General features: G+C 34.8%; 1 protein-coding gene across 1 annotated transcript in view; it reads right to left on the bottom strand.

The window, feature by feature from the left end:
* Positions 1–7,240: 7,240 nt before the first annotated feature.
* LOC108742246 overlaps positions 7,241–18,394 on the bottom strand; it is a gene marked incomplete at its 3' end in the record, with an annotated part of 147,996 nt that continues 136,842 nt past the window's right edge. Inside the window, exon 9 of the mRNA XM_018477380.1 lies at positions 7,241–7,386. Within this exon, the coding sequence (XP_018332882.1) occupies positions 7,241–7,386 (146 nt within the window). The remainder of the gene's footprint in view (positions 7,387–18,394) is intronic.

Genomic DNA, 18,394 nt, shown 5'->3' with positions numbered 1-18,394 from the left:
AAAATATTTTTTTTATTGAAATTTTATTTGAATTATAGTGTATGAAAATTGTCAAAATAATCAACTTTCAATCCCCATAACTTTTTATGGGGGAAGACCGCCGCAAAGTTTTTATGGTACAGTGGTGGGGGAGACCTCCTCTTCCGATCAGGTGACCACACTCTTTCGATCCCCCCTACCCCACCCCCGAAGGGGATGGGGGGGCCTTCATCTAGACCAGTGTTTCCCAACCTTTTTGTCCACGTGAACCAAAAGAAAAGTCCGAAAAAATTTGACGAACCCCCTATGTAGTCGTTAATGACAGGTAAAAAAAATCAATAAAATTTGATAGAATATATACTTTTTCATATTGCATAATAATTGAATCGTGAAATATTTAAATAAAACATTAATAAGACTAAAATGATGTAAATGTAGTAAATTGCCTTAATTTGATATTTATTTCCAATTGTATTGTAAAAAAAAAATATTACACAGAAGGGAAAACTGCTGCAATGATTTTAAATATAAAGCAGAACATGATACGAATCCCATTGATAAAATGTTTTAAATATATAGATTTCTTAACAAACAGGCATTTTTTTGGCATTTTAAAAAATCCCCCATTACAATATTATTTTCGCGAACCCCCTCTGCAAACACTGCGAACCCCCAGGGGTTCGCGAACCACCGGTTGGGAATCACTGATCTAGACATTTACCTTAAATTCTTTGTTGTATGCAAGCTGAAGTTTTAGTCTGTCTTAAACTTGCCATGCTCTAAAATATGAGTTAAACCTCGGTTGGGAAACAACAAGGTGATATCGCAGTGATATTCAAGGTGGGGGTCGCAACCGCTAGGAGTGTCGCGAAAAATGTTAAGGAAGGATTGTAGACAGATTTATTATAGGACAAACAAAATATAAGATTTTGATAGATATATCTACCGATGAACAAAGTTGGACTTGCACTCTGGCAAGACCAAGAACAAGACTGTCTATATACTGACAAGAGCAACACTAAAACTAAGGCCGAATATGCAAGACCAAGGCATATCTATAATAATCTTTATAATAACAGAAAAATTGAGTTTAGAAGAATTAGTCAAAAAGCCAAGACTGGGACGGTATTGAACTTTGTGTTGATATGCTAATCAGTAGATATATCTCAATTTAAAAATTTTAATACTGCTAATTTAGCTTGTTTGGTAACCCGAGATAAAAATATTCAGTCTCTCAGAGTCTCTGAAAGCGAGATTCGAGTATCCGTCTTTCATGAGTCTCTCAGGTGCCGCTGAGAGAGACTGTCAAAAAACTGTTTAGTGTCTCTGAACGAGAGACTCGAGTCGCTCATAGAAAGATCCTCATTTCGTATCCAGTTTTTTAAACAAGAGACTCGAATCTCTGAACGAGAGACTCGAATCTATCAATAAGTAGTGTCTCAATAGACATGGTTAAAATTTTCAACATATTTCAGAGATCCCAGTCTTTGTACGAGAGACTCCAGTTTCTCAATTTTTTAGTTTTATTCATTTAGTCTCTCTGTGAGAGACTCGAATCTCTGAATTAACAATTTTATCGTTCGAGTTTCTCATACAGAGACTGTGAGAGATCCATAAAAACACCTAGGCAATAACTGAGAGACTGTGAGAGACGCTTTTAGAGACGCTGAAAGACTGAGAGACTGGAGAGACTGAAAATGTTTGTCTAGGGAACAGCACACAAAGGAAGTAACCATTTTCGATGCATTTTTCTAAGGTAAACCCGAAACTGGTCCCAGATTTGCCATAAAATGGTGAAATTTTAATAGATCTTAATCATAAATCCAAAGAAGCCAAATTGACAACATTTGGATTCTAAAATTAAAATATTTCAAAATCTCTATATGCAAGGACACTTATGAAACCAGACTAATTTAGCAACAAAAAATCTTCCCAAAAGATTAAAAATTACATATTTTGAGTTCTAAGACTGGGATACTTCTTTAAAAATTGATATCAGTCACTACGGCAGGTAGAAACGTATAATACTCCCGAAAAATTATTCCGAAAGTAAAAACTTACCAAATGTTTTACAATTTATCATTCTTTATTTGCGAAAGGAACGAGGGCCTGTATAAACGGCTCGAAAGTGAGATGAAATATGTAACGTCATAAAAAGAAAAGAAAAGAATGTCAGGTTGGTAGTAGGGTGGAATTTCATAAACGTCACGTGCCACGGACGTCACTTTTCACAAGCCCGAATAATATAAAATATTAATATAAACCAAAGGCTTTCTGCATACCTGAGAAAGGGAATAAAAATGAATTTAAAACGTATTTTAAAATTAGTTTTAGTATCTACCTCACTCTCTGCGATTTTTAACAAAACTGAAGCATTTAACTCCTTTTTATAAGGGAAACTGACAACTTCAATAAGCAAGAATAGTCTAGATCTTGCAGTTTTGTTTCACCTTGTCTTGATTTTGCACAATTTCCAAAGACCGAGACAACTATACTTACACAACCAAGATCAAAACAAAATAAAAAAGACCAATACTAAGAATAAGACTTATTAGCAAGATTCTAACAAAATTATCACTTAAATTTACAAAGTATAATAAAAATTTTACATAAACAAACGACGTTATTATTATAAATTTTATTGCCTAATTTCTTTTTAAAGCTGAATTTGTTGTTCATTCGTGATCCCCAGAAAGTTTTTATAAATAAAAGTCCGACTTGGCAGTGGAAATTTATTTAACGGTGTATCGAAAAGGTACCTTTTCACACTTTCAAATTCTCTTGATTTTGCACAGCAAACTCACTTACAAATTTATAGTCGATTGACAATAGTTGTTTTACAATAAACAGATCTCTCATCAAGCACACATTCAACTTCTTACAATGACACTGTTTCTGTCTTCTTGCTAATTATTCTACCAACCTAATTTACAATTTTCGCTGCCAACTTTAATTGAAATTTAATGAAATATAAAACTAAACAAAAACAAAAACTAGTGTGAAGTTAATTCTTCTCAACATGAATAGTTTGACGAATGCCCTGCAATAAAATAAAAAAAATAAAGGATGCATGTAGATACTTTTGGTATTACCAAAAGTTACGGCTTAAGCAAGCAATTCTGGTTTATTGTCAAAATAAAGAATTTTTACAAAAGGATTGCAAAGCGTTACAGCAAGCTTACAAGATATTCTGGTTAATTAATATGTTATCATCAAAATCAGAAAGCATGGGCTAATAAGACATTGTAGAAGGATATGAAGGCTTTGTCAGATCCACGAAATGTAATTTGTAATAATGACGAAGCTCTTTAAGTACTAAAAATATACATATACAAATCACTTATATGGAATCACATGAGAAAAACAAATTCAATCAGTGAATAGTACTCCATTCGAGATGTTTTTAAAGAATTATAAAATAAAAGATATCGTTTGGTACACTGTTTAATCGAATTCTTCCTAACAGTCTTTATTATTCTCGAAAATTTTCGAACTTCTATTGTCAAGTGGCAAATATGTGCCACTCACGGTACGATTTATTACCCTGAACGTTTAATACAAAGGTAACCGACCATCCATCAGTCCCTACCTGTACGAGGGTGGATTGATAAGTTTCCGGCCTAACCAAGAGATGACGCCACTAGGCCTACCTTGAGGTGACATTCTATAGTACCATCCTTGGATAGCTTGTAGCTATAGTTTCAGCCCGATCTCCTTGCTAGTGTAGGTTTGACAGCACGCTGAACAAGACGCCTCTGTGGTTTTCGTAAAAATGGAAAAGCAGGAAAATCGTGCTGTCATCAAATACTTTTATTTGAAGGGGTTAACGCCGAAGGAAATTAAAAAAGAGATGGACTCAACACTGGGGACATCCTCCCCGTCATATTCAACCGTTAAGCAGTGGGTTTCCGAGTTTAAAAAGGGTCGTGTGAGCACCTCTGATGGGCCTCGCTCAGGACGCCCCGTTGAGGTCACAACTCCAGATATGATCGAAAAAATTCATCAAATAGTGCTGGGAGACCGCAGATTGAAAGTGCGTGAGATAGCTGAGACCTGTAAGATGTCATATGAACGTGTGCAACATATTTTGCACCAACATTTGCATATGGAAAAGCTCTGTGCAAGATGGGTGCCGCGTTTGCTAACAGTCGACCAAAAATTGATTCGAAAAAACATTTCTACCGCAAATTTGTCATTGTATAAGCGTAATCCAAGCGAATTTTTGCGTCGATTCGTAACCGTTGACGAAACGTGGGTCCACCACTACACTCCTGAAACCAAAGAACAGTCTAAACAGTGGATTGGACCAGGGGAACCAACTCCAAAGAAGGCAAAAACAATTTTTTCGGCGAACAAGGTTATGGCTACTGTTTTTTGGGATGCAAGAGGTATTATATACATTGATTACCTTGCAAAGGGTAATACTATCACTGGTCAATACTACGCAGACTTATTGCAACGTTTGAGCCACGAGGTGAAAATTAAACGACCTCATCTGGCGAAGAAAAAAATCTTGTTTCATCACGATAACGCACCAGCGCACACGTCAATCGTTGCGACGGCTAAAATCAACGATCTAAAGTTTGAATTGATGCCGCACCCTCCTTACTCTCCAGACCTAGCCCCGAGTGACTATTTTCTGTTCCCTAATCTCAAAAAATGGCTTGGCGGTAAGAGATTTGCGGACAATGAAGAAGTAATCGAAGCTGTAAATGGTTATTTTGAGGAGCTTGACGAATCAGTCTATAGAGATGGCATTAATAGACTGGAACACCGCTATGAGAAATGTATCAGCCTTGGAGGAGATTATGTTGAGAAATAAAAAAAAAAAATTTTTAAAAACCTTGTTTTTCTTGGTCAGGCCGGAAACTTATCAATCCACCCCTGTATACTCAAGAACCGTCGAAAATCAACGTATTGATTACCCCGTACGAGCTCTTGCAAATACGTAAAATACCAATACTGTTTTAAAAGAATCACAAGTACAGCAGCAATTTTAAAGTGCAAGATACATGTCAAATATCTGAAGAAATGCATATTTAATAGATGCAAGGGATCTCCAACCTATACTGATTGTGGTTGGATAAATCAACAAAGCGTGTACGAATTTAAATAGTTTGATGGCCCACAATTATCGTCAAGAATTAAAAATGTTCTATTAAATAATAAAGAATCTGAAGGTAAAATATTCAAGTGCTACATCATATATACGTAATACTCGTTGTGCAATAATTTTTATAAAAATATTAATTTATGTTTTAGATGATGCAGCAGATAAATATGGCAAGTATATACTTTAAATTGCTTATATCAGCAACGATGAGTCAGATTGTAAATGTTAATAAAACTCCTATTTTGTTGACCCTGTACTGAGAATAATATTTTTCTTAAGCACTATATGATCAATAGTTAACAAATGTCGTAGTTAATAATTTATTGATATTTGTAATTCATTAGAAGTATAAACGACTACAAGATTTTGTTTTGATTAAAAATCAGTGTTCTGCATTAGGCATGTGCTTGTCACATATTAAGGAAGACTTCTACAATAAAATAGTTATCCTTAATCCTTAATTATCCTTATCATTTTTTATTTTCATTACTGGCTCTGAGACTTTACTTAATTTGACCGAAATTCAAACATTTTGTTTTAAAATAAAAGCTTTTCCAAATGCGTTAATTTTCTGGTTTTCGCGACTAACAAATGATCTCTGATAGTCCGTGCATAATGCACGTTTATCTTTCCGGAAACAGTAATTTACATTACGTACATCCCGAGTTAAAACAAAACCACTTTTGCGTTGCATTATAGACTTTGAAGATTAGCTGTAAAATTGATTTTGCGGAATTGCCCTGGCTCAACTAAATTTGCAAACTATTTAGTAGAAAACTTCATATCTATCTCGAGAATTCAAAGTTTCCATCCTGAGTGTGGACTGAATATTCATTTCCTCAAACCGAATTACAAACAGATGCAAATGTTTTCAATTTAAAGTAGTATTCTCCGTTCTATATTCCTCTCAAATTAATTTAATTTATTGACTTTTCGTAGATTTTTGTTACACTTCTTTAAGTACCGAATTAAACCAATCAAAGATCTCTGCGATTCAAATAAAATGAATTTCAACCAAAAATATATCTCATTATTATTTAATACAGTAGATGAATAAAGGAAAACCTGAATCATAGAACTAATTAGTTATGAACAGTCTTGGTATTGGTCTTGGTTTTGTTTTATATTAAAAGAGAAATAAATGAAATCCATAGTTTCTTCTATTCCAATTGTTTTCTAAGAATTTTGGATTATAGGCATTTATTAGCACATTAAAATATCTTGTAGTTTTGAGTTTTACTCAACTTGTCGTAATTCAAAGAATTTCTTAGTTCCCTGCTAAAGCTACGATAAGTAGTGATTTGGCAGGTGCAGATATCAATTTGGAACTTCAAAATTCCATGGACTATGTATGACATAGAAACCGGAAAATAATATCGATCCAATATTTTACCTTATCAATTTTCAAGGAATTTAGATATTTTTGGGCTCTCTTCAGTTAAACAATTAGAAGGCATTCATGGAATGTTTTTTTGTTATCTTTTTAAGCTTCCAATACCTTCAATGGCCAATGTGATCAACTTTCATTCATCATTTTATATAATGTTTGATGGTTGATACTAGGAAAAGTTTTAACGGCAAAAATGTATTTATCATTGTACAAATAGAAAATACGTTTGGAAAAGTATCTTAAATAAAATACAAAATGCTCTCAAAAGAGTATTTAAATGCAAGATAAACATAAGTTTTTCTTATTTTGTATTTGGATTTTAAATGCAAGTACCTATATCAAATAAATCACATCTCTGCTACTACAATATTGCATTCTATTACTACGTTTCCATCTACCAAAACTATTATGTACCACGTAGACAAGCCCAAAGCGGCCATTTTGGCAGTACCCCGAGCGCCTTTGTATTATTGTAACATCAATCACAGATGCCGCAGCGGCAGGAAACAATAATAATTACTGATGTAAATTTGGGATCGTGTTGATTTATCAATGCAAAATGCATACGAAAATACCAAAAAGGTGCCAAAAGTCTTACAACAGTGATTAAGTAAACTGTCAATCTGACGAAGAATTAAAAAAGAGATCACTGTGTGATTTATTCGCTGCTAATATTATTATTATTACAGTAGAAGAAAGGAAAAAAGAAGATGGCAAATGAAAGATGTAATTCTAAATTATTTTAAATTGGTACTTACTGACTAATGTTGTGTAAGGTATATTCGACTTGTTGAAGTAAGGAGCAGCGCAAGCGTCTTCAGAGCGTTTCGTCTGAGCCCCCACTTGGACCTCGACAACGTAGATATCCCGCCGTTGGAACAGCATACACATAAAACCACTTTCACTGGAAAGAAAATTACAATCAATAAAAATTGCCGGTATAAAAAAGGAGAGAAATAAATCGAAACGTCTGTACTTAAGTGATGAAATTGAGGATGGAATCTAAAAGGGTATATTTTAAAGCGCATTTTCTCTTCTGCTCTTTCCGCTTTTTTCTTTTAAAATTAATGCGTCCGGTCAAAGGAAGAGAGAAGTAAACCTTCACGGACAAGGATAAATATTTGCTGTTTGGGATACATGTATGTACATGCCTGGCTTCAGCCGATATTGAATTGTGAGGATTTCAAAAAAGGAATAGGATTCACAGAAAATAAAAAAGTGTTAGTTACTTTGAACGTACGCATATCTTCAAATCCTACTCTATATCTTACCTATTATGTTACTCAGAAAATAAGTAATGAGTGGCGCCTCTGGGATCTTGGACTCTATCGAATTGCAATGGAAATTGCTAGTGCCTCTGCTCATAGAAGCCCATTCCACAAAACAGATTTAACTATGCTGGTAGGGGTTGTAAATTAAACCCATCTACTTTATTGTAATTGTTTAAATACGTCGAATACGTCAAAATTAGACATTTTTATTTTATAATTCTCATTAAATGATAACTTTCTGGATATACACAAGTAGACCCAAGGAAACTTATCTTTCAATTAGACATTTCAATAGTCAGCTACTTTCTGAATGTTGTAATATTGGCTATTCCAGTTATTCCGACCTTAGTTACGACGCAAAATAGTGTTTTTTTTTTTAAAGTTTAATAAAGTTGGATGAAATCTTATAAACTTTTTTGATATTTTTTAAAATGTTTAACCAAAAAGTGATGTTTTTGGTCATGACCAACCAAGTACACCAGACCATATGTATTTAGGTACGTAGTCAGAGAAGAAGTGATTCCCTACGAATGAAGATCATATCGATTTGTGCCTTTGGCAGGTGGTTTACAGCTTTTCAGTTTTACCAAACGTGTGAAACATTAGAAAAAGTCGGAGTTCGGGTCCCGTTGCATAGTTTCTTCTGCTGATCGTAGCAATAAAAGTTTGTTGCCAATAGAAAATCGCGAATTTCTCAAAAACTACAAATTTAGAAATGCCGCTGGGTTTTCTCGGTAAAGTTCAAGTAAACGTTTAAAAATCCCATCTCTTTCCTAAATTTAGTTTCGGTGTACACAGAAAGAAAGGAAAGGAATATGTATTTGACTCAAACTTTCGGCAATATCGTGGATTGCGCAAAAATAAAGAAACATGTTTTGAAGTCCTTATAACTTAACGCTTTCTCGCGGTATAACAATTCAAATAGGAAAACATTTCTAGAGTTTTATTTTCTGTAGGCGCCATAATTTTCAACTTAGTACTTTACCTATCTTTTAATTCCTCATCATCATCATCAGAAGGTCATCAGTCCTAAGACTGGTTGGACACGCACCTCCACTCTTTCCTATCCTGAGCTAATCTTCGCATTTCCTTAAAATTACTCATTCCCGACTTTTCCTTCCCTTGCATACCGGCATTTTCGTTTTACTTTTATTTATTTTCATACAGTACTGTTTTATCAATACTGCTTCCCTTTTATTTAAAGCTCTTAACTCCTCCTTGCTAGATGCTAGTACTGCTATATCATCTGCAAATCCAAACATATTAATCTTTTGCCCCTGTATATCTATCCCTACAGTTGTACTGTCTTTAATGATGTTGATCTCATTTTCAATGTATAGATTAAAAAGTAGCGGCGACAGTGTGCATCCCTGCCTGACTCCCTTCCTAATATTTACTTCACTACGTTGCAGCCCTAGCTCTATAACTGCCTGTTGCTCTTTATTAAGTATCACATTTCTTTCTCTATAACTCATCCCTACATTTTTAAGTATATTTAATATTTTGTTAATTACCTATTAGAAAATATGAAAATCTAAAATAAAATACACTGGGGCCTAAAAAGGTCATGCATGCGCATATTTACCTCTGAAATTATAACTGCTACAGAGGTGTATTAAAAAAATCAAACAACAACAGGCAGACAGACGTGTCAGTAATTCCGTGAGAATTAATTTTTTTTTTTAAAAAAACAATGAAGCAAATTATGTTAGAAAACTATTTTGTGTTCATTAAAAATCCGACTTAATTTTGTGGACACAGCAAACGTTTTCGCTAAAAAAGTTATTGTTATTGTTCAATTGTTCTTTTCGCAGACATCAGAGAAAATTTGCGAACCTTTTGTCCGTTTGACAAAAACTAAAAGGAATAATAATTTTGTGTTGTCGTACAATATTCCTTGAGAAAGAATTTCATCAGCGATTCAATTATGCCGAGGATTCTTTTATCTATCAAAAATACTTTTAGGATTCAGAACTGTTGAAGACGAAATGAATTCTGCCTCTGAATATTAAAAGATAACATCGTTGTAGACAATAAATGCTGAGATAAAAGGCGATGCCTTTTTAAAGTCGTGTTTTCATTGTATAAAACGTAGTTACATTTATAACTTGTAGGTGTTCTATAGAAAATAAATAAGTATATTTAATTGTCATGGTTATAGTTTTCCATGTATTCCATCAAGAAGATATTATTTGAATATTTTTCACAGAATTCAAGAAAACCAAAAGTTAACCCGCAGTATGAATAAAAAAAAGTAAACTAAAAACTTTTGGGTATTTCAAGTCACCAGCCAGCAATGCTGGTGGGCGGGCAGTCCCTCCAGACTACGCCGGAAAGTAGGGCGGAAGGAATCATAGGAATGGGTGGGTGGTGGTTCGGGTGAGAAAGATGAGTCGGACGAAATGAAGACAGAAGAGAATAAAAGATTATCTGTGCCTCAGCATTTGCCTGAGTGATCCAAGGAAACCACAGAAAATCTTGGACCAAGGCCGACAGACCCGTAATCGAACTGGCGTCCTCCCGAATGCTAAGCAATGGTCTAAACCTCTAGGCAGGCAATGCCGCTCGGTTAGCATGGATGATAAATTTCTTTCCCTATGGACATCTGAACTGTTAACGTCGATGACACCATTTTATTATTCCAGTACATATTATGAAATTTCCGTATGTCTTTTCGACTTGAGAAGACAAACAAAACAAGTCAAAATATTCCGAAGAAAGTACGAAGACCAATATTTATTAAAACGGATTAAATGTACTTAAGAAATTAAAAACGAAGTCATGAATAATGACAAGATCTAGACACGGGTTGGTCAACCTAAATGATCCTGCGGGCCACTTTGGAATTAAATCATATCATAAATTATTAGATGGACATTATTTTGATTTATAACTGTAAAATCATTAACAAAACAAGCAATTTTTGTCATATATTCACAAGAATATTGCTTTGGAGGAAAAGTAATATGATTACACAAATAATGATTTTTGGATGAGGCTATTCACTGGTGGTACCGTACCGGTGACTAAGAAGCTAATCAACGGTACTGTACCGGCAACTAAGGAGCTATTCACCGGTACCCAAACGTTGTATGAAATATTGTTCAATAGTGTGTTATGTTATCCATAGAACATCTTTCTTGCATGGTTTATAAGACTATAAGAATAATAAGCGTAGTGCATTTAGATTTTGAAAATCGTTTAAGGTATTGCATAATACCGGTGAATACTTTTTCTTAGTCACAGGTACGGTACCGGTGAATAATTCACAAGTCACCGGTAAAGTACCAGTGAATAGATATGTACATCGATTTCTTTAGTACATTGGTTTTTACTACTTTAGTCACTACAAAACAAATATATTTTGCAAAACTATGATGAATTTCATGGGCCGGAAAAATATTCAAGGCGGGCCGTGGGTTAGCCACCCCTCTGATTTAGATTGTACTGTAAAACTAAATTAAGTTTTCCAAGTAACCCCCCGGGAAATTGAACAGGAAATTTTCTACCCGATAAACTTCGAATGAAGAAAATATTGAAATAGAAACTGAGAAAAATAAATTATGCAGTTTTCTTAGACTTCAATTTTCATAATTTAGCAATCTCTAAAGGTACCGCTCTGACGGCGTTTCGCCTCGGAATTCTCTCGCAAGTTTAGTTTAGAAAATAACCAATCAGAAATTGGTTAAAAACGTTATGGAACGCGTGGATTATTATTATAAGTAACGTAATTGATTAAAATTATACAGTAATTATTGGACGAGTTGTTTAATTTGAATAAACTTTGCGTATTGTATCCATTTGGAGGTTCATCAAAGGAAAACAAAAATGAGAGAAAGAAATTCCCTATTTAGATTCTCATTGATTATAGAGCGAACTCGTTGGAATAAACAAGCTAGTGAAAAAGTATAAATCGGTTTAAAGTGAACTCGGCACCATTAATCACGACCCCGTAGGATAAGAGAAAAGAACTCTAGGGTTCAAATTCATTTTCGTTCCGTTCAAACACCGACACCAGACGTCCGACCGTGTTCGTCGGTCGGTCGGTCGGTTGTGAAATCAAGCGAGCGGCCAGACTGCAGCTATTTCATTAAAATAATTAGTTGCCGGTTTTGTTTTTTGAACAGAACCGCATCGTTCGTTTCTCCCCAGCTCACTCTCTATCTCTCTGTGTAGTGTTTCGGCGGAAGTTAAACGCCTCAACTTCGCAGACTGCGATTCCAAAGACGAACATCAATATTCATCAACTTCGGGGCACCGCTTGTCGGATAGTTTCCATCAACTACTTTTTAAAGCTGCGCGTAGACGACATTCAAGTGGTTTTCGCGTAAAAATTGTCTGACGTAACCAAATCAAAAGAAAAAATTAAACGTTATGCGACAAGCGGAATATATTGATATAATAATTAATTAAAAAGATACCATTCAGAAACCATTACAAATTTTTCAGTGAGAAAAATACGTTAAAGCTAAATTAAATACATTTAAAATAAAATTGTTTTGTTGGAAATATATCATAATATTTAAACTAGTCAAGGAGGAGTGGTTATATAATAATAATCATAATGAATAAAATTATTCAAACTAGGTTTTTTGAAGATAACTTACTCTATTAAATTTAGTCCTCAAACAATTCTGAAAGGTAAAGCTTTGGCCGTTCTTCATGTCATGAGAATTGAAGTATTAGATTAGATGGTTGTGACTATTTTGATTAGGCGTAGTGTCATCAGGCAAACTTCAGTTACTTTACCACCCTATAAAGTAGAAATGAAGGCAAGTTAATTTTGAATAAATGTAAATAAGGTTATGATAATATAAGATTAGAAAATTATTCGTCAATCTAATTTCTAATTAGTCTAACATTCATACGAAAATTTATTCATTTTATCAATGTCTAATTTTTTATAGCTCAATAGAGAACTATGTATATTTAAAAAGTATATTTATTTTATTATATTTCCAGATATTATAGTATATACTGTTATATATTGTTTATTTCTTTAATAATATATATTCATAAAATAACGAAATTCTTATACATACTGTTGCCTTCGGACTGCACCTAACGAATTTAGTCGCCTCTGTAATTTGTGTGGAAACAGTGAATTTGCGATTGGAAAACAATAAAATTCGAAACTTGAATTACGCGTTGTATTTGAACAATGAATTACAGAACACGAAAAAAGTGCTTTCTGACATGGTGGCATAGTTTGCAGGATAAAACTTAATAAATTGTATTAAATAATATTTTTTTGAGCGTGTATAATTTCTTAAGCAATTGGATTTATTCACTGTAAAGTTTCTAAAACCGACACTTCAGGCGCTGGCGTCAACGTGCACATAGCGAATAACAGGGGAAATGTCATATACCTACGTTTCTTATATCAGTGAAGTTGACTTCATTCAAGGCCGTATCCAAAGGGGGGGAGGTATGTCGTTTTAAATCACCTCGCCCTATATTTTATTACTATTTTATTACCCACGCAAAATCGAATGTGGTAATATAGATTAAATATTACATTTCTGTGGTGCCGCATTTTTCCGTGGTCTATGAGGATTTTCACTAAAATATTGGCTTTTCCCCTGCAGAGACTGAATTTTTTTCCCCACTCCCTGCAGTTTATAATGGAAATGAAGGCCTTCGCAATCTTACATCCTTTGAATGTTCCCCAGTTCCTGTAGTGTTCTGAAGCTTCCCATTAGTACCCCTTCAAAAATTCACTTCATAGTAGCTGGTGTAAGCCCCAATTCCTTCCAATGGCCCTTCTAATTTGCCAAAGGCAGATTCTGACCATTTTCTTCATAAAATCCAAGTAACCTTTCGGGGACCAGAATTACCTCGAGGTACTACACTGTGTTTTGTATCTGGAGTTCCTGTTCTCCAATCTGAAGGGGACAGGTTTTATCCCACTTGTTTATTTCATATGAAAATTAGCCCCTTACATTTTTAATTATTTAAATTACCTAAGAAAGTTCAATTAATTTTAGCCCCGTTTGTCTTCTTAAATTTAAAACTATTCACACTTACATTACTTCGTTTATTATTTTTCAATTTCGTTTCTTCAATGTATTAATTAATTATTCACATATCATACCATCAGTGAATATTTTAGTAACTATTGAATACATAAATTGAGTAAAACAGAATAAATATTTTATTGGAATTGTAACTTTTGTAACGTGAACCCTATAATAACAGTTACATTTTTAGATATTGTTATTCAACATAATACACCTGTTTTCCATAAAACGTTAAGCCCACTGGCAACTATGTATTTTTTAATTGATTAATCGATGAAGTTTTACCTTTATACGTATATATTCACGTTACAGCAAAATAATGTTAGCATTAATTTCTGGGAAAGCACGTAGAAATTACGGCTATAATTAAAAACAAGAGCACCAACATAGTAAAAAGCGACAACATATTTGCATTTCGTGTATTTACTGACCCAACGACAACAATGTATTGCGATGCATTAAAAAAAGGCATTATTTCCTATATTGAATGGCATTTTATAGGTAAATTTTGTGTATTTTATGGCAAAGCGGAACAACATTGGCTTTTTCCATTTTACAAATAAAACAGCAAACAGAAAATTATTAAATGGAATTTATTAAAGAATAATTTCATAAACCCCTTTAATTTACAATGGTAAATTCAGTTACTACATAAACTCATGCTGTCTTGATTCCAATCTAAAGATCGTTGTCGGTTGGGGTTACTTCCTAACGTTTCGATAGCCCGAGTGGCGAGCTTCTTCATAGACTCTTCCATCTCTGATGCTGGATGTGAACTGGCGACACCTCCTGTGCCAGTTGTATTACTTGGGGAGCTCTTGGAACCGGAAAGTCACAAGCCCTTGAATTAACATCCAATGCAAACGGGATCATGCCTTGTTAATCGACTCATCAAGTTATCGTCTCTATCTGAAGACACTGTAGTGTATCATGTTATGTCTATGGTCATAGAACATCTAACTTCTATGACGTTGGTTGTCGCGGGCTTGTCAAGTCTTCACTAGTCTATGGTCTTAGTCACTCTGGAGTCTTAAAACGTGGCGCGTAAAAAAATATAATCGATATAGTCTACTACTAGTTGTTCCGCCATTTATCTGCTATATTCTCTCGCGCTTGTTAACTGTTAAATTAAAATAAAGTTTGTAGTGTTCGTGTAAGATCATTTATTATTATTTCCTACAATTATGGAAACCTATCCCTTACACGCGCACAACACCCAATAGCATATTCTGAGGATGGAAGCCGATCTACTGAGGCTATATGGATTACTTAAGATCCACAAGGCTAATGTTCTTCTGAGATCGATAGTAAGCGCCCCCGGATTACCACCATGCTACTTAGCGAAACTCTTGACATCGCTACTCCAGCTTTAAGTGTAAATGTACGCAAGATTCAAGATATCAACATTAAACCTGGAGACGTCTTTGCGCGCTTCGACGTCGTATCGTTTTGTTCACCAAAGTACCGCTGACAGGGTGCCTTGACTTGGTCCTGNAAAATATAATCGATATAGTCTACTACTAGTTGTTCCGCCATTTATCTGCTATATTCTCTCGCGCTTGTTAACTGTTAAATTAAAATAAAGTTTGTAGTGTTCGTGTAAGATCATTTATTATTATTTCCTACAATTATGGAAACCTATCCCTTACACGCGCACAACACCCAATAGCATATTCTGAGGATGGAAGCCGATCTACTGAGGCTATATGGATTACTTAAGATCCACAAGGCTAATGTTCTTCTGAGATCGATAGTAAGCGCCCCCGGATTACCACCATGCTACTTAGCGAAACTCTTGACATCGCTACTCCAGCTTTAAGTGTAAATGTACGCAAGATTCAAGATATCAACATTAAACCTGGAGACGTCTTTGCGCGCTTCGACGTCGTATCGTTTTGTTCACCAAAGTACCGCTGACAGGGTGCCTTGACTTGGTCCTGCTGACATTTGCAAACTCTTTGAGGTTTGCCGCATTGGATGCTATTTAATGCGGAGGATGGATTTCTACGAGCAGGTAGCAATGGGAAGCCATTGAGACCTCGGAGTACAATCTAACTGTTTCGTTCCGATGCGCGAGTAAAATCTGAAAACAACTTCCTCTAATACCTGAACAGACAACACCCCAGTATCCAGTTCACCATGGAGTTAGCGTTCTTGGAGGTATTAGTAACCAAATGAAGCAACAAATTGGATCACAAAGTATACAGAAAGCTTACATATAGGTACGGAAAGGTACCACCCAAGACAGATGCCTGACTGAACGAACTAGAAGGATCTCATTATCATAAGGTCGTCCTCAACATTCACTTGTAACACCACATTTCGAACTCTTGTAACATTTTCTTTTCTACCGCGCCCACCGTCCATGTTTCGTGTCTGTACAGCACCGTACTCTAAACATACCTTTTAAACAATATTTTTTGAATTTCTAAATTAACCTTTCGCGAGCATAGAAGTAACTTCTTTTTACTGAAGGCGACTCGACCGTGTGCTATCCTCTGCTTTATATTCCTACTACTCCTTCCGTCCTGACTTATCTGACTTCCTAAATATCGAATATCAGCCACTTATTCCAATTTTTCGGACCGGAAAATATCCAGTTAATCTCTACTTAAAGAATGGCCACAAAAAGAAGAGAGATCAATGGACCTGAACAGAATAAGCATCCAAAGGACCGAATTGTCCTGAGACACGACATCAAAACCATCTTGAAACCTACGGAGAAGATCCAGCAGACCATCAGATAAGCTAAGGACAAAGGCGACCCTCTTTCAGCCTCAAGAGTTTACCCCATATCCTGTTCCTGTGGAAAGGTCTACATAGGAATCAGTAAGAGCTCGATGGGAACCAGACAAAGATAACTGCCTGTATAGGACACTGAAAAGTCGGCTGTGACCGAATATGCATTGAGCAATGGAGACCAAAAAAATAGTTTAAAACGAAGGAGGAGACCCTCAGACCCAACCAGACCTGGAATCCGATCCTTAGGAATACTTGAAGGATACCGAGCGGCATGGCTCGTTGACTGAACCGGAAAATGCCCCGCTCCCTACTGCCCTCTACTGACGCTTTTTAAAATTTATCAGATACTACATAATTTAGTAAACTTGTGAAGTATACTATTTCAACTGCATCTATCTGAAAATACCACCTGCTACTTTAACCGAATTCTCAGAATCTTTTGAACGAGGCATAGGAGCAGAATATCTTTAAGTTAGATTATCAATACGTCATTAGTGTATATTGTCTTCAAAAAATACAATCATTTTTATTTTTGCAGCCTGATGAAAGCCCTATTTACAGTTTTTTATAATAAAGCCCGGTAAAACTGTTAAATTCATTAATAACAATGATTACGCTTTACATATACCTACTTTCATAAACATATCGTTAAAAAGTTAAATTGTTTACAGTTTCATTACAACTTCCATCCTTCGTTCAAAATACCCCCTCTATATTGATTAATTACCATCTGAAGGAATAATGGTTTTTTAAAGAAACTTTTAGCTACAAAGTTTCATGTCAGAAGATCAGAAATCATTTATAAACTCTATCGATCACAAACATAAAATAATGAGGCGATTATAAAAGATTTCTTTTCAGTGCACAAATTCTGAAGCGTCTAATGTCGATAGCTCAGTATTTCATAATGAAAATTAATGATAGCCTTGACTACTTTAAAAATGTGAAATTTTCTATCATTTTTTGTATTTTTCTCACCGACAAATTCTGTGGAAGAATATGCAAAAAAAAGTAAACTGCACTTTTACCCTATATTGATGCACAGATTTTCAAAAGATTAATTTGTGTCTTTTTTACAAAAATTCAATTACTTAAACCTCCCAAAAAATAGTTAGATAACTGTATAGAATTATTCTGTTTTATTAGTTATTTAATTTCATTAAAACACAATATCTTTCTGCCTATCAAATACATCTGTTTTATCCTCCTACATTACTTCTTTTATTTATTTTGTCGACCACTGAACACCATCACATTATTATTATTATTAGAGGTAAAGCCCTAGTCTAGAAGCTCGATACCTTGAAAAGGGACGTGTTAAGAACTTTGCAGGATGTGTCCCTTGACACACTGATTATTCGCACTTAGAACCCTAAGGAATTTTCTAGGTTGTCGTCCTAGGGATATTTAAAGGTCAGCAGTTACCTCTCATTTATTACGTGTGCAATAAATATGACGGTTTCTTGAATACGAAAAAGGACTTTTGTGGATTAATGTTAGCAAAGTTTTGGGATCTTTTAAAAACTTATATTTGAAAACTTGACGAATGTATAAAACGTTTTAAAACTAATTTTTGTGCTGTTTACAACATTTACAAAAGATTGAATATCTTAATCCTTGATGGCACAAATATATACGGCGATTCCTCGTTATAAATATGTTAGATTTAATCTTTTATCTACAAATAAGCAGCTAAGAGGGTTTCGATGTACGTTTCTGACTGAATGAAATAATTCGAAGAGGTCTGTATTCTATCGAAACTGCCAGACGCGGATCGCGATTTCGATCTTTTTGGATCTCATCAGCGCGTCGCAGGCAGCTCCGACAGAACACAGACCAACCTTTACCTGCTGTCTTAACAGTGCGTTTTAGAAAATAC

The sequence above is a fragment of the Agrilus planipennis genome, unplaced genomic scaffold (genome assembly GCF_000699045.2).
Source record: "Agrilus planipennis isolate EAB-ADULT unplaced genomic scaffold, Apla_2.0 scaffold121, whole genome shotgun sequence".
In the NCBI taxonomy this organism is placed as follows: Eukaryota; Metazoa; Arthropoda; class Insecta; order Coleoptera; family Buprestidae; genus Agrilus; species Agrilus planipennis.
Note: the sequence above shows the minus strand (reverse complement) of the source record. Positions and strands in the feature narration are given on the sequence as shown.